The 16181-nt window shown below is 38.4% G+C and overlaps 3 protein-coding genes and 1 non-coding gene across 4 annotated transcripts; 2 read left to right on the top strand and 2 right to left on the bottom strand.

Moving 5' to 3' along the window:
* The first annotated feature begins 647 nt into the window (after positions 1–647).
* Positions 648–5042, top strand: LOC104093336 (uncharacterized). The gene is made up of 8 exons (XM_033655396.2): positions 648–1075; positions 1662–1791; positions 1916–1996; positions 2125–2324; positions 2826–2921; positions 3064–3157; positions 3276–3392; positions 4635–5042. Exons 1-8 carry the CDS (start codon positions 716–718, stop codon positions 4736–4738), a joined length of 1182 nt encoding a protein of 393 aa, XP_033511287.1. The 5' UTR covers positions 648–715; the 3' UTR covers positions 4739–5042.
* Positions 5043–11821: 6779 nt separating this feature from the next.
* Positions 11822–13750, bottom strand: LOC138893796 (uncharacterized). Its single transcript, XM_070178460.1, has 2 exons — positions 12661–13750; positions 11822–12084 (listed from the first exon to the last, which is right to left on the bottom strand). Exons 1-2 carry the CDS (start codon positions 13748–13750, stop codon positions 11822–11824), a joined length of 1353 nt encoding a protein of 450 aa, XP_070034561.1.
* Positions 13751–13831: 81 nt separating this feature from the next.
* On the bottom strand, positions 13832–14590 carry LOC138893795 (uncharacterized). Its single transcript, XM_070178459.1, has one exon. The coding sequence runs from the start codon at positions 14588–14590 to the stop codon at positions 13832–13834; it is 759 nt and encodes a 252-aa protein (XP_070034560.1).
* An 831-nt stretch (positions 14591–15421) lies between these two features.
* On the top strand, positions 15422–15528 carry LOC117276068 (small nucleolar RNA R71). Its single transcript, XR_004506292.1, has one exon. It is a non-coding gene; the product is annotated as a small nucleolar RNA R71 (small nucleolar RNA).
* The last annotated feature ends 653 nt before the right edge of the window (positions 15529–16181 follow it).

Below are 16181 nucleotides of genomic sequence, written 5' to 3'. Positions count from 1 at the left end.
CGAAGGTAATAAGGCGACAAGTTTTGAACCCATCTTCTAAATATAGAAACAAAGTAACATATCCAGGCGCAAATTGTACGTAAAAGTTTTTCGCAGACTCTAGAGAATCATTGAGATGATGACATAGAAGAGATTGTTTGGAGAAAATAGCATTAACGCCGTCCGATCAGAGGCGAATCCAGCATCTTAAGTTTATGAGTTTCTATCGAAATTTCAAGTCAATATACAATAATAACTGAATTAATGGACTGTGTTCCAAGCTAAATATTTTTATACATTTAATAAATTTTTCAATACAAATACAAGATCTAAACAAAAGTTACTGGGTTCACGGAAACCCGTAACTAATGCACTGGATTATGAAGTGGCTGTTTGTATTGGCCCACCTCAATGAATTCAATGATTTGTTCAATAAGGTTGTGGAGGTGAGAAAAAGGAGTGGTGAGTAGTTCAAATTTCAGCCATTGGACTTAATTTTTTTTTTTTTTTATAGTGTATGTTACCTGTGTCGTGTGCCGTCGATACAAGTGGCTATATTGTAAATACAAATGTTGACTTATTTTAAGCAGCAGCCCTAAATGTGGCTACTGATGCAAATGCCCTTGGTTTGTGTTGTCCTGTTAGCCAATCCGCCTAAAAAGATTCAGAATGAAGATATAAAGAGAAAATATTTATGATTCCTTAAAACCCTAAACCTTAGACTCTCAGCCGGACAATGGGTTCCCCGACAGAGAGCGAGAGCACATGGACACAAGGGGAGAGCATCGATTGTACTAAGATAGCAAAGATTTCAGTATGGGATTTGCCAGACGTGCCGCAGGGGAAGTTGCCCCCACATCTTGAGCTCCAGAGGACTCGCGTTATGTGTGATTTTTTAGCTCCCACTAATACTCAGAATATACAATACTCAGGTGCCTATGCTTCTATGGGTGTTGATAACAGCGTGCGCTTTGAGCAATTCCGCAACAATTTCAAAGTGGAAGTTGTGACACTTGATGAGGACGAATTGGAGTTTGACATGATTGGTATTGATCCTTCCCTTGCCAACGCCTTTCGCAGAATCCTCATTGCTGAGGTGCGCATCTCTCTCTCTCTCTCTCTCTCTCTCTCTCTCTCTCTCTCTCTCTCTCTCTCTCTCTCTCTCTCTCTCTCTCTCTTACACACACACACATTATTGGTTTTGTTTTACTGTTTGTGTTGTTCTTTAGATAAACTGTGAAGCTTATTTAAATGAGTTAGTACTGGAGTCACATCTGATTAGCAAGCCTTTTTTATTGGACCATAAAAATGGAGAGGCCCGAGCTATGATTTGAACTTTATGGGTTCTAATTTAGGATAGCGATATTATGTGTTAGCAACTGGGTTTTAAGTTTAATATTTTACATATTCAGTGAATTTCTTAGTATAAATATAGAGTTTGGACTAAAGCTGTTGGGTTTAGCCGAATCCGTGACATACCTTCTACCTCCTCCCCGGTAAAAATGTATTGGTTAATTAAAGGACAAGAACGCTGAATGATTGGGGCATATATATTTTTATTCCTCAGAACGGATTATGGCCTTTTTTGGGGTTAATTCCTCTGCCCGAATACTTGCTTGAAATTGTGTTTGGTATTTGAGGTGATAAAATTTATTTATTTCCGATGTTGCCTCGTCATGCAGGTACCAACTATGGCTATTGAAAAAGTTCTTATTGCAAACAATACGTCCATTATCCAAGATGAAGTGCTTGCTCACAGACTTGGTCTCATTCCAATTAAGATCGATCCAAGGCTGTTTGAGTATATGTCAGGTGTTATATCTTCTTGTAATACCGTATGAGTAGTTAGTAGTTACTACTGTGTTTCCTTCTAATCCCTGAAGGATTTGCTTTTGATGGGAATAATGGTGACTAATTACTTGTTTATGTTTTCCAGAAAATGATGTGCCTAATGAAAAGAATACAATTGTTTTCAAACTCCATGCTCTTTGTGAAAAAGGTGGCGAGCGACTTAGAGGTACTATTAGTATGCTTTATTCATTTAGTTTTCGATTGTCTATTCTTTCGTGTGTGATTCTTCATTTGATTGCCACTAGTCATATGCGAGTTAATCAATTTTCTGCATTTTTGTGTTACAAATTGCAGTCTTGTCTAGTGAGCTAAAGTGGTTACCCAATGGCAGTGAATTCATATTAGGAACAGAAAGTCAAGCGTCAAATTCGTCTGCAAAACCAAAAACTTATACTTCATTCAGCTGTAGTCAGGATTCTCTACCAGAATTCTCGAATGACCCAATTGCCCCCAGAGATGCAGATATCATTATAGCTAAACTTGGACCTGGTCAGGTAGCCTTTGTGTCATGTATGTTCTTTTATGCTGCTTTCTGTTGAAAAAGGAAAAAAAACAAAGGAAGAAAATTACTAGAGAAAATGTTTGAATTATTTCTTTTGAACATTGTAGTATCACTGTTTGATCGTCAACTCTTTGCTCCTTTGTTATTTCACAAACTTATAGGTGCTCTTTTGCTAGTGCTTTTATATCCTTTTTGTTCTTTGCATTACTAAATGAAGATACTGCTTGACAACCATTTGATACAAAAGTTTTGAAGATCTAAAATACCCATCTCACCATCTGACCAAGAATGGAAAAGTGCACAAACACCTTTTGACTCCTTCTACGTGGTGCACTAACTCATCCCACAAATGTTTTTGCTTTCTGGTTTTGTTTTAAATATTGCATATTTGTCTCTGTTAAACCGAAATTTACCGTCATATTTTAGTGGTAAAAATTCTAAGAAATTAAGGTGTTTAATTTACTTCTGGAGAACTTTTATGCCTTCGTTGTAGGAGATCGAGCTAGAAGTTCATGCTGTTAAAGGCATGGGTAAGACGCATGCAAAGTGGTCTCCTGTGGCTACGGCTTGGTACAGGATGCTCCCTGAGGTGAATAAATGTTTTCACCATATTCGTTTTTGTGTATAGAAAATACCTTCTGACTGTTAGTTTTCAGATTTCACTTCTTAAAATTGTGGTCGATCAATTTCAGTAAATGCTTGGTTTTAATCTTTTTGTTTGGTTACTGAAGGTTGTATTATTGCGAGATATTGAAGATGATGAAGCAGAAGAACTTGTGAAGAAATGTCCGGTTAAGGTGTTCGATATCGAGGATATTGGTAAAGGTAAAGTGACATGTATCTGTCAGTCGTTGATTTAATTAGGTCACCAATTGCAAAGTTCAAAACATAAAGCTGAAGCAATGTTGATCTTTCCACTGTTCTAACAAGCATTAATGTATAGGTAAAAAAAGGGCTACTGTTGCACGACCAAGGGCTTGCACCCTTTGCAGGGAATGCATCAGAGAGGAAGGTTGGGATAAGAATGTAGCAGTGAGGCGTGTAAAAGACCATTTCATCTGTAAGTGTAGTAATAGCAGTGTATTTAATAGGTTGAGTATTATATGCAGAGACCTCCAAAGCTCTTACCATCCTTTAAATAGAAAATCCTCTGTATCCTTGTCTCTTTATTTATCTACTCCCTCTGTCTCATATTATCTGTCATGTTTTTCTTTTACATGTCCCAAGACACATTAATTAGGAAAGGGATTAGACTATTATACCCTTATTTATGTCTTAAGATAAAATCTCTCTTCATTGAATATTTATTCTATTTATGTATTATCTCTATCTTCAAGAACAATTATTACTAAGGGTAAAAAAGGAAAAGAAAAATCAATTTTGTCTTGAACTTCTAAAATGACAAATAATTTGAGACAACTATATTTAGTAACCACGACTGTTAATATGGGACGGAGGGATTACTTTCTTGTGAGTGATCTTAAATTCAAAATTTTTGAGTTTCAATTTCTCTTTGGGATTTTCATTTTAGTTTTGTTATACATAAGGGGGAAGGGGAAGGGGAAGGGGAAGGGGTAATGGGGGAGGGGATTACAAGGTGAGGAAACCCCCTACGGACAAGGCGAAAGTTCAAGTAACCAACAAACTGGACTATTAAGATTCCCCTTTTTGAGTTTTGGAGGTAATTGTGGTGAGATAATAATAATAATAATATGTTACTTTGTCAAAGAAAATAATGGTAGTAAATACTAGTATTTTTTCAATTGCTTCTAGTATTTTGTCTCCGTGTGACCTATAGGTCACATGTTCGAGCCGTGGAAGCAGTCACTAATGCTTGCATCAGGGTAGGCTGTCTATATCACATCCCTAGGGGTGCAGCCTTTCTCCGGACCCTGCATGAATGCAGGATGCTTTGTTGCACCGGGCTACCCTTTTTGCCTTTGCTTCTAGCAGATTAATTTTGTTTCAGTCTGTGATATTAAGTTATAGTGCACAGAGATTTTAAGGTATTGAGAATATAACTGCAACTTTCTCATCACTTTGAAATTCTGCATTTCAAAGTGTATGGTTGAGTGTAATATGTTAGAATTTTGTACATATTTTGAAGTTCAAGATGAGAACAGATTCTTGTCCTTTAAGTTGGTTGTAACATGAGAGCAATTTTTGCATATTTTTTCAATAGCTGGATGAACACCATTCTGGGCTTCTTGCTGATAAATGTTTTACCATTCTGGGCTAATTCATCCCGATCAAATAGCTTGATCTTCAGATAACTTATGTTATTTCTCGTGAATCTTTCTAGTTACTATAGAGTCAACTGGAGCATTGCCACCTGAGGTGCTGTTTACTGAAGCTGTGAAGATTTTGGAAGAAAAATGTGAACGGGTGATAACAGAGCTGTCATGAAGGACTTTTGGGTATGTCATCATCCTTCCCAGAGAGCCAAGTCAAGAGTTCAGCTTGGTTTGCTTATGTAGTAGTAGTTAGCATGATGGTGTAATTTTGTTTTTCTACATTCATATTCTGATTTTTTGTTTGCCTATTGTCTTCGGTACATATGGACGGGAATGGGAAAAGTGGGTGATACTTGTATTCCTGACTGTTTTAAAGAGGATAAGATGAAAGCTAACAATTTGTAGTTCCTTTGTGTTAATTTTTGCTCCTTGTAAGTGAAATGGAAAAGAAGAAAGGTATTGAAGGCTTTTCCATACATCATGCATCCAATATGATTTTTAGTTGAAATGGTTTTTGGAGTTTCAATAGTAAATCATAATTCATCTAAAGTTCAGCAGTCCAAAATATTTTCTTTAAAGCTATGTTAGCTGGAGTTTGCAGCTTACCACACTATCTGTTTGATTGAAAGAAATGGAGTTATTGTTGATACAAGTACTTCCAGCACTTCAGTAATTTGGCTTGGGGAGTGTACTGCAAGGGAGAGGGAGAGAGTGACGGTGAGAGGGGATACTAAACACCCTCACACAAGTATGGCTTGTCATGTTTTACACAATGTAATATTTTTCAATGGGCTTGCAAACCGAATTAAGAAAATAAAGAGGTTCGAAATTAGTTCTTTCACCTTTTGGTTAAGCATGTGTTCAAGGAGGTGTATTTCTTTTGGGGATTTTTTTTCATATATATACAAAATTATACTCATTTACCCGGTATTAGCTAGGTTTTTTTTTCTTTTTAGACAAATAGCTATACTTTTTTCACAAAATATATACTAAGTCAAACTGTAGCAAGTTCTTCTTCCTTTGATATAGAACAGAAAATCCTACTAACTTTGTTCGATATCTTCACCAAATTGCACGAAAATTTGGATATAAACTCTTTAAAGTAATTTTAATTTCAAAATCGAATCCAATTTCGAAAACCTGGTTTTTGAACTCGAAGCTTTATTTAATGTCAGACAACTCTTCTTCAAGTTTTCATACTCCAAATCGATGGGTAAATAAACTTGAGTTCGAAATTTCTCGATCCAACAAGGTTTAGCAGCTTATGATCATGCTTGTATTCATAGTTCCCATACCCAAGTAGGTTCAATCTTAAAATCTCAATTTCAAAATTATTTTAGCAGTTATATGAGCAACACAAACCCAACAATATAGAACTTCACGCTTCTCAATTATTAGTGCGTACAACTTGCATACAATTATATTATTGTATGTATTGTTTATGTCATTTGTATGTATTTTGTATGTCGTGTTTATGTCACTATATGTCCAGTGATATATTGAACATACAAATAACATACACCCAACATACAAAATACATACAACTTTTTTGTACAATATTGTTTTTCATTTTCTTTGAGATTTAATATGAAAATCCAATCAAAATTAACTTGAATCTTCGCCAAACACCCTCAAAGTTGAGATATCAACTCCAAAAGATATTCTCAATAATTTGTAACAACCTCTAATTCAAACAAATAATAATTTAGTAGAATTTATTTTTTGAATTCAAAGTTCGAAATTTTTTAATGGCTAATGATATTTTTAGTGTTTCTTAATTAGGTTTAAATCACTTGCAACAGGAATGTTACCCCACAACACATTCAACACCTGCTGCTCTCCAATTATAACAAAAAAGTAATTTGGGTAACCTAACAAAAATCTCTTCATGTGCACTCCAACCGACAATATAACTTTATTAGCTTGTGTTTTCGCAAAACCCACTTGCAATAGGAGTGTGTTTCTCAATTTTGGCTTCATTTTTCCAATTTTTTTTTTTTATAAAAAAAAAGGTTGTTTGTTAATGAAATATGATTATGTTTTGGGAATTTTTTTTTTTTAAAATTTCAAGTTTCAAAAAACTAGTTTAGGGTAGTTTTTGGGTGAAATTTTTTCTTGCACTCACAAAACTTCAACTTTTCTTCAAATAAAATGCATGTCCAAACACAACTTCAACTTTCAATTTTTTTCTTCATATTTCAATCAAATCTATGTCCAAACGCTAACACAATTTATTTACCTCAATAGTAATTATATTTCTTTCAATGTAGTTTGTTGATTTTATTGAGTTATAGTAATATTATATTTTTCTTTCTTTTCCTTTATTTGTTTTTTCAATCATGTGAATGCCTTATTAAAAGCATAAATTTTTTACTTAGAATAGATATTTAACGGTAGTTTCAAAGAATTTAAAAAGTTGTCTTAACACTCTTTTATTGTCAAATGAATACTCTAGCTTTACATTCAAAAGTATTATATTTAAAAATTGTTAAAATGCGAGAACCTAAGTATGCAACCATCAAACAAGTCAAAAGGTGCGAATCACACCAGTTCTTCTCTTTTATTTCCTACATACTACTCTAAAAGTAAAAATTAAAAATTAAAAATTAAAACTACTACCCGGTTCAAGTTACATCCCATGAAAAAGAACTGAGGCACGAAGAAAAATCACGAGAGATTATTACAGCATAAGGAAAATAAAAGATATGTTTTTGTATTTTTTATTTTCTATTTTTTTTGCATTTTTGTTTAGACTTAAATCCCTTAAAAAAACTGTATAGGAGATCCATCATCGGAAAAAGTTCATTTTTTTTTAATTCTTCTATTTTTGTTTTCATAAAAAAATAAATAAATTAAAAACTACTACACTACTTAATACTGTTCTAATGGTTATACTACTTTATATACGCATCCTAAAATAATAAAACAAGAAGCTAACAATAAAAAAAATAAGAAGCTAGGAATTAAAAATATAAGAAGCTAACAATAAAGAAAATAAGAAGCTAGAAATTAAAAATATAAGAAGCTAATATTGTTACTAATCTATTACTACTATGCACAACGAGAGTTACCCACCCCACACTTAAAACATGCAGTGTCCCCATTGCATAATTAAAGTAGTAAGGGTGAATAAGAAACTCCCTGATCAATCCTTGAGATGATGGCCCTTATCGAAGAAGGCTCTGCCAGCCTCATCCCAATCATCAACATCATCACCCAGATCCTCACCAGTGGCATCAACCGCTGGAGCAACATGCTCCTTGTCGCCCTGTACCGAATGCTCTAGAGTGTTGATATCTTTATCTGGTGGCACCCACTGGCCCACAGCTAAACCAACAAATTGCTATGCAGGTATGGTATGAAGGAACTGCTCAGTCAACTGAGTCCTCTCCTTTGAAGTAGCAGTCTTACGCATAATCCACAACTGTAAGTTCATCGTCCCATATAAATGAGCCATGACGCTTTCATCGCGAGCCTGCTGCTCCTCTGTAGTCAATGTCATACCATCTTCCTCATCTGACCCACGGATAACAGCAATGTCGGTAGCTCGAGATGTGGCTGGAATCAACATATCATACCTAGGCTCCTCATCCACTTGATCCCTACGCAAATATTGCGTAAGCAGATTCACAAAGAATATCCTAGTAAGCGTGAGCTTTCTAGATTGTGCTATCTGGCTACGTATCAACTGGCCCACATTCATTGGCCACCCTTTCATCAAGAAATATACTAGAAATACTCTTTCTCGGACAACAACATAATCATGATCACAAGGAAGTAGTCTCGTATTCACCAAGCGCAACCACACTTTAGCAATTTTCATAAACATCACTTTAGGAAAAAAGGCACGGGTGTTGTATTTCTTGTCCCGTATCCACACCGCATTTGAATAAACACCATATAGCGTGTGCCTAATATTTGTGTAAGCAGGCTGATCAATAAAGTCAGACAACGCCCACATGGAATATCAGGGGCATCCAAAAATCTACATAATGCGCTAGCCGAAATATCAATAAGCATCCCACGAATAGGCACTAATTTCTCCTCAGCCTCAAGGTTCCACTTGGCGTAGAACTCGTGCATTAAGATAAAGTTTGCCTCTCCCGGATTTTTAAATACAAAACCAGTCCTAGTTCATGTATTCTTTCCCAAATCTGAGGGTAATAGGACTTTAATTTGTGCTAATTAACTGCAAAATGAGGGAGATATGAGTTTGGACGACACTTCCTGTACCATGCCCTCCCAGATGGGGGTACACTGTTGATTCCATACTCACGAGTCACCTTCTCTTGAGGTTGTGCCTCGGTAGAAGCAGAAGCTACTTGCTTTCCTTTACCACTGTGACTACTAGATGTAGCCTCAACTCTGTTCCTTTTCTTTGGCGGTGGGCCTGACGTGGTAGCCTTTGCCTTTGGTGGTGCCTTGTCCTTAGCTAGTGCCTTAGAACTAGCTGTTAAACGAACCGTATTGCATGTACCTGTCAATCATGCCAATTGTCAATTCAAGTAAACACGAACTATCACAGAAATAAGGTCGGAGTGACCCCACACTTAAAGCTCTAAGATATGCTAATTACTTTAGACCATAGGCTACTTAGACTTCGCCTTCATTAAGTAAGTGCATTAGCATCTAAATCGTGGCACTACACATAGCCCGTATGTCATTGCAAACACACTTTATCAATTCACCCTGACTCCGTAGAGTCACCCCATGCATATTCTATTGTATCAATCATGATCACCTAACACAAAACAACCAACCTCGTAGACTCGAGCTCCAATTGGGACTAAAATTGCTAATGAGAAAATTTATCGAATACCTTGTATTCATTATTTATGGGTGAAGGATTGCTCCACCCTCCAAAATCGGCTTGAGAATCGAGTGTGAAACACTTATTGCAACAATCACAAGATATCCTATGGGGTATTTGGGATTGGGAATTTCGTTTAGCATAATCGCACCATTGTTGTACATTGTAGAGTACCCAAGAATTGAAATTACATAGAAAAAGATAGAATAGAGGGGGGAGAGAGAGAGAGAGAGAGAGAGAGAGAGAGAGAGAGAGAGATAGATAGATAGATAGATAGATAGAGAGAATCATACCTGGGAATTTAGAGAGAGGATGAGGCAGTGGGGTGGGGTGGTGACTTGAGGAACTTGGATTTTTGTTTCTGCTTGGGAACAAGACAATGTGGTTGGGAGATGTTAGGCAGAAGGTTATTTTTTTATTTTGTTTGTTTTAGGGGCTGGGGCGTGTGTGTCTTTACAAGGGAAGGGGTGTTTGTAGGGCTGGGTAATTAATTAAGAGGGATGTAGGGTTTTAGGTGAAAGAAAAAAAACACAAGAAAAAGGAAAGGAAAGACTTAACTGGGCCTCTTGGCACTGGCCTGCGCGAGGTAGCTTGAGACACGGCCTTGAAGCTGCGCGAGGCGCCCTAAGGCGCACTAATTGTGCAGTGTTGGACACAACCATGCCATGTGAGAGGCGACGTCCAAACCCTGCGAGGCGCTAGCAGGTGCGCTAACAGTCGCGCGCTAGACCCTGCAAAGCATCGTGTGGGGCAGTGAATTTTTAGCGCAGGGCGGAGTGTGGGGCTCTGTACCTTTGTGCTAAGCAACGTGAGGTATGCTAAGATGGCGCATTCGACTTTGCCCTGCGATGGCTCAGTGCTTTCTTGTTTGGTTTGCAAAAGATGTTTTAGCCCCGAGCACATCTTTCTTCCAAGTACCTCCACAACCTATCAAAACACTTAAAATTCACACAACCCACTTGTTAGTCGGCCTCAATATCAAACAAAAACAAAAACTAAACTAAATTAATCTACGCTACGAATTGGGTTACCTTCCAATAAGCGCCTTAGTTAACGTCATGACATGACAAATACAACACGACCATGGGTTGCCTCCTAGGAAGTGCCTGATTTAACGTCGCGGCATAACACATGCTTTCAGGATTACACTTCGCTCACATATTGGGGCTTTTCCAAGTACATCACATCTTTCTCCCCTTTTTCTTCCATCATTCTAAGGTAGTATTTCAACTTTTGCCCATTCACTTTAAACCTGTTTGTCCCATCTTCGGAATCGATTTCTACTGCTCCACTTGGGAACATTTGCACAACTGTAAATGGTCCCGACCATCTAGATTTCAGCTTACCCGAAAATAATTTCAATCTCGAGTTGTATAACAACACTAGATCTCTGGGTTTGAAGTTCCTATCTAGAATGTGCTTATCATACATCATCTTCATCTTTTCCTTGTACAATCTTGTACTCTCGAATGCCAGGAACCAGAACTCCTCGAGTTCATGTAACTATGTAACTCTACTTGTGCCCGTGATTTCCATATCCAAATTCAACTGCCGCAGTGCCCATAAGGCTTTATGCTCAAGCTCTATCGGAAGATGGCATGCTTTTCCAAACACAAACTTGTACGAAGACATACCGATTGGAGTTTTAAATACTGTGCGGTAAGCCCATAACGCATCATCCAACTTCCTTGCCCAATCAATCCGAGTCGCATTCACTGTCTTGGTCAGGACACTTTTGATTTCCCTGTTGAACACTTCCACTTGCTCGCTCATTTGTGAGTGGTAAGTTGTGGCAACCTTATGGCGAACTCCATACTTTTCTAATAGCCTTGTGAACACTCTATTGCAGAAATGAGTTCCACCATCACTGATTATAGCTCTCGGAGTGCCAAACCGTGTGAAAATATTTTTCCTGAGAAATCTTATTACTCCTTTGGCATCATTTGTTGGAAAAGCCACAACTTCAACCCATTTGGAGACATAGTCAACTGCTACCAATATGTATTTGTTACCATACGAGCTGACAAATGGTCCTATAAAATCAATCCCCCACATGTCAAACACTTCCACCTCTTGAATTGTAGTTATCAGCATCTCATGACGGCGAGATATGTTACTGGTTCTTTGGCACTCATCATGACTTTTTACCCAGGCATGGGCATCCTTGAATAGAGTCGGCCAATACAAACCCGACTCCAACGCCTTTGCAGTTGTCCGGATTCCTCCAAAGAGTCCACCATATGGTAAAGCATGGCAAGCCTGCAAAACAGAAGATTGATCTTTCTCGGGGATACACCGCCGGATCATGTTATCCACACAAATTTTAAAAAGTAAAGGTTCATCCCAGTAATAAGACCGACAATCGCAAAAGAACTTTTTCTTTTGAATCGACGAGAGTTCATAAGGTACAATACCGCTTGCCAAATAGTTAGCAATATCAGTTTATCAAGGTGCCTCCTCCATTGCCACTGCTAGTAATTGTTCATCCGGGAATGTCTCTGTTATATCTTTAACCCTTACTTTCTTTTCAGCTCCCTCCAATCTTGAAAGGTGGTCTGCCACTTGGTTCTTTGTTCCTTTCCTATCACGGGTCTCCAAATCGAATTCTTGTAGCAAAAGAGCCCAACGGATCAAGCGTTGCTTTGACTCCTTCTCTGCTATCAAGTACCTAAGTGTTGCATGATCAGTATAAACAATCACTTTTGAACCTATCAAATTAGACATGCATTTGTCAAATGCGAAACACTATAGCCAACATCTCTTTCTCAGTCACGGTATAATTGAGTTGTGCATTGCTTAGCGTTCTACTTGCATAGTAAATTGGATGCACTATTTTGTCCTTTCGCTGCCCCAAAACTGCTCCTATAGCATAGTCACTCGTATTACACATGAGCTCAAAAGGCTGCTCCTAGTCGGGTGCAACGATGATTGGTGCAGTCACCAGTCTATTCTTCAGATCCTCAAATGATAATCTGCGATCATCAGAAAACACGAAGGGGTGATCCTTTTAAAGTAGTTTACATAAAGTTTTAGCAATTTTAGAGAAATCCTTTATAAATCACCTGTAGAAACCGGTGTGCCCAAGGAAACCTCTTACGGCCTTGACCTAAGTGGGCAGTGGAAACTTCTCTATCATGTCAACCTTAGCGTGGTCGACCTCAATACCCTTACTTGACACTCGATGTCCCAAAACTATACTTTCTTGTACCATAAAATGACACTTCTCCCAGTTCAGTACCAGGTTTGTCTCCACACACCTTTTCAACACTCTTCTCAAATAAGACAGTCATCAAATGATTTTCCCACCACTGAGAAATCATCCATAAAGACTTCTATAATATCTTCAACCATATCAGTGAAAATGGCTAGCATACATCTCTGGAAAGTGGCTGATGCATTGCATAGGCCAAACAACATTCTCCGAAAGGCAAAGATGCCACACATACAAGTGAATGAAATTTTCTCTCTATCCTCAGTGGCTATTGTGATTTGATTGTACCCCGAATATCCATCCAAAAAGCAGAAGTGAGACCTCCCTGCCAATCTATCCAACATTTGGTCAATGAACGGTAGAGGAAAGTGGTCTTTTCGGGTGGCAGTGTTCAGTTTTTTGTAATCCATGCAAATTTGACAACCCGTGATTGTACGAGTAGATATCAACTCATTATTCTCATTCTGTACAACAGTCATACCATCTTTCTTCAGAACATATTGGACTGGGCTTACCCAGACACTGCCCAAGATAGGAAATATGATGCCCGCATCCAGCCACTTAATCACTTCCTTCTTCACTATTTCCTTCATGTTCGGGCTCAACCTTCTTTGATGTTCCCTAGAAGGCTTGTGCCCCTCTTCCAACAGAATCTTATGCATCCAAAAGGCTGGGCTGATACCCTTAATGTCTGCCATGGTCCAACCAATAGCAGTCTTGCATTCTTGTAACACCTGTAAGAGTTGTTCTACCTGCACAACTAACAAACCAGATGAGATGATAACAAGTAAAGTAGAGTTAGGTCCTAAGAACGCGTACCTGAGGTGAGCTGGAAGCGGTTTCAGGTCTAACTGTGGTGGCTCCTCTATCGGCGGCTTCGCTAGTGGTGTTTTTCTTTCTTCTAAGTGTAAGGTCTCAAACTGAGGTTTTCTTTTCCAAAAACCTAGACCTTCATGGGCCATAACCCACTCTACCAACTCTTCACCATCAACTTCTTTTAGATTCATCAAGCAAGCTTCTAATGGGTCTCTGACATGAAGAGTCTCATCCTTCTCTTGTAGTATCACATCAACTGCCTCCACTAGTGAACAATTTGTAAATTCGCTGGGCCTCCTCATAGATTGTTGAACGTTGAATATTATTTCTTCATTGTTCAACCTCATTTTTAACTCTCTAGTCTCATAGTCAATCAATGCTCTCCAGTAGCTAAAAATGGCCTTACCAAAATTATGGGTATTTCTTCGTCAAACCTGATAGTCAAGAATAACAAAATCAGCAGGAAATACAAACTTCCCCACTTGGACGTGCACATTATCCAGAATTACTCTTGGCCTTTTCATTGTGCGATCAGCCAGTTGCAACAACATTGATGTTGGTCTAGCTCTACCAATGCCTAACCTTTTGTAGATTGCCAAAGGTATCACGTTAATACTGGCTCCCAAGTCACACAATGCTTTAGCAAAAGCATAACTTCCAATTGTGCACGGGATAGTAAAATTACCGGTATCAGACAACTTTTGAGCAATAGGTCTTGTCACTACCGCACTACAAGTTTGAGTCAGAGTTATAGTAGACAGGTCCTGGAAGTCAAACTTTCGAGATATCAAATCCTTCATCATTTTAGCATAACCTGGTATTTCACTCAAAGCATCCATCAACAGAATATTCAATTGAATCTGCAAGAGCATTTCTATGAATTTCTTGTATTGATCATCTTTCTTTTTCTTTGCCAACCTTTGAGGGAATGGTGCTGAAAGTAGCTTCTGCCCACTTCTCTGTGTCTTTTCCTGATTAGAAGTCTTTTCTAATACATGTTCTGGGAACTGTTCAATTTCTTTCTTCTTACCTTTGTCAACTTGTGCTTGCTCAAATACGACCTCTGTGAGCTCCATCGACTCATCGATCTCGATTGGCACTGGAGTATGTGACACTATCTCTCTACTAGATCGAGCAAATTCTTGCTCTCTGTCCAAATCCCTTCCATTCTTGAGACTCACTGCCATTAGTTATTTCAGGCACTGCTTCTTCGGATTGATATGCGTATCCTCAGGTAATGTTCCTGGAGGACGATTATTGAGAGCCATGGATATCTGCCCTAATTGAATCTCAATTCCCTTGATATCATGTGAAACTACCTTTTCTTACATCTGGTGGACCTTATCTTCCATCTTCCCGCTGGACCCAATGAGTTATTGCAGCATTCCTTTAATTTCAAACAACTCGTCATCTTGTCTCACTATCTGTTGTTTTTAGGTTGTTGATAAGCTAGCTGCTGATTCTGCTGATTGTATCTCTCCTGCCTTTGATAAGGCACAACCTGACCCTATGTTCATGCTCCTACAGGGTTGGCATTGTGCTGGTCTGTACCGCTGATTCTGAGTTCTCTATTGCTGTCCACCTTGCCTTTGACCCCCAAAATTATTTACGTAATTCATGCCTTCTCTGAAGCCCTGGTTATCATTTTCTCCACTCCATGAGCAAACATACTGCTGATTAATACAAGGAGTGCATAGGCCTCCATTGGTTGTGTCAACAATGTGACCTGTTTCGTGCCTATCTCATCAACTTTGTTTGTCAACAAGCTCATCTTGGTCATGAGAGTGGCTATGTTTTCTGCATTTGTATTGTTTGGGTCAAGAGTAACATAATGCACTATTGGAGTGAGTGTTGTATCCCTCGTCATCCAGCCTGAATTTTGAGCCATCTTGTCAAGAAGAATCTTACACTCTGTGAATGATTTGCTCAAGAATGCACCCCCGGATGAAGCATCTATATTAGCCTTCAGACTGTCAGCCAAACCCATATAGAATCTCTGTCCTAGCATCTGATCCGGGATGCCATGGTGTGGACACTTCTCCAACATACCTTTAAACCTCTCCCATGTTTCTTGCAAAGTTTCAGTTGGTTTCTGCCTGAACTACAATATCTCATCAATTTGCCTTGCAGTCTTGTTGGGTGGATAAAACTTGTTTAAGAACTGCTTGACTAGTTCCTCCCAAGCAGCAATGGAGTTTATTGGGAGCGAATTCAGCCAAGTTTGAGCCTACCCAGTCACTGAGAATAGAAACAGTAACAATCTGATTTCTTTGGGTGTCACATTCGACTGTCTTTGAGTGACACAAATTGATAGAAAATTCTTTAGATGTTGCTGTGGGTCTTCGATGTAAGACCCGGAGAACATCCATTTGTTTTGGAGCAAGTGCAGCATGTTGTTTGTAATTTGAAAAGTTTCCGCTTGTATCGGAGGGACTGCAGTTGTAGTTGCCAGATTGTGAGCAGTTGGTTGCGCCCAATCATATAGAGCATCCTCCGGCACAAGAGGTGCTACCACTCTGATGTTTGGGTCAACTTGATTATTTGTATTTTTCCCATTGATGTTCTCGATGTCACCCATTTCAATTTCGATTTGTTCATTCTATTTTAGCTGTTTGCCCTTCTTGTTAGCCCGATTCAATGTCCTGAATGATTTTTTGAGATCTGAGAGACCTTTAAATAGTTCAACAGTTCTCAAGGAGCTTCAAGGCATGTACATGAGGCACATAAGAATTCAAATGAGAATTTCAATGGAAATATTTTTAGCACCACGGAAAATTG

This window comes from Nicotiana tomentosiformis, chromosome 6, assembly GCF_000390325.3.
Source record: "Nicotiana tomentosiformis chromosome 6, ASM39032v3, whole genome shotgun sequence".
NCBI lineage: Eukaryota > Viridiplantae > Streptophyta > Magnoliopsida > Solanales > Solanaceae > Nicotiana > Nicotiana tomentosiformis.
The sequence above is the reverse complement of the archived record's forward strand: the minus strand, read 5'-3'. Positions and strand labels throughout refer to the sequence as shown.

Excerpts from the sequence above, each read along its gene's own strand:
- LOC138893796 (XM_070178460.1), bottom strand. The coding sequence starts at position 13,750 with ATGAGGTTGAACAATGAAGAAATAATATTCAACGTTCAACAATCTATG. Across the intron at positions 12,085-12,660 it reads GGGAAAATCATTTGATGACT|GTTCAAAAGTGATTGTTTAT; the intron begins GTCTTATTTGAG and ends CTAATTTGATAG.
- LOC104093336 (XM_033655396.2), top strand. The coding sequence starts at position 716 with ATGGGTTCCCCGACAGAGAGCGAGAGCACATGGACACAAGGGGAGAGC. Across the intron at positions 1,076-1,661 it reads GCAGAATCCTCATTGCTGAG|GTACCAACTATGGCTATTGA; the intron begins GTGCGCATCTCT and ends CTCGTCATGCAG. Across the intron at positions 2,922-3,063 it reads GGTACAGGATGCTCCCTGAG|GTTGTATTATTGCGAGATAT; the intron begins GTGAATAAATGT and ends TGGTTACTGAAG.
- LOC138893795 (XM_070178459.1), bottom strand. The coding sequence starts at position 14,590 with ATGGCAGTGAGTCTCAAGAATGGAAGGGATTTGGACAGAGAGCAAGAA.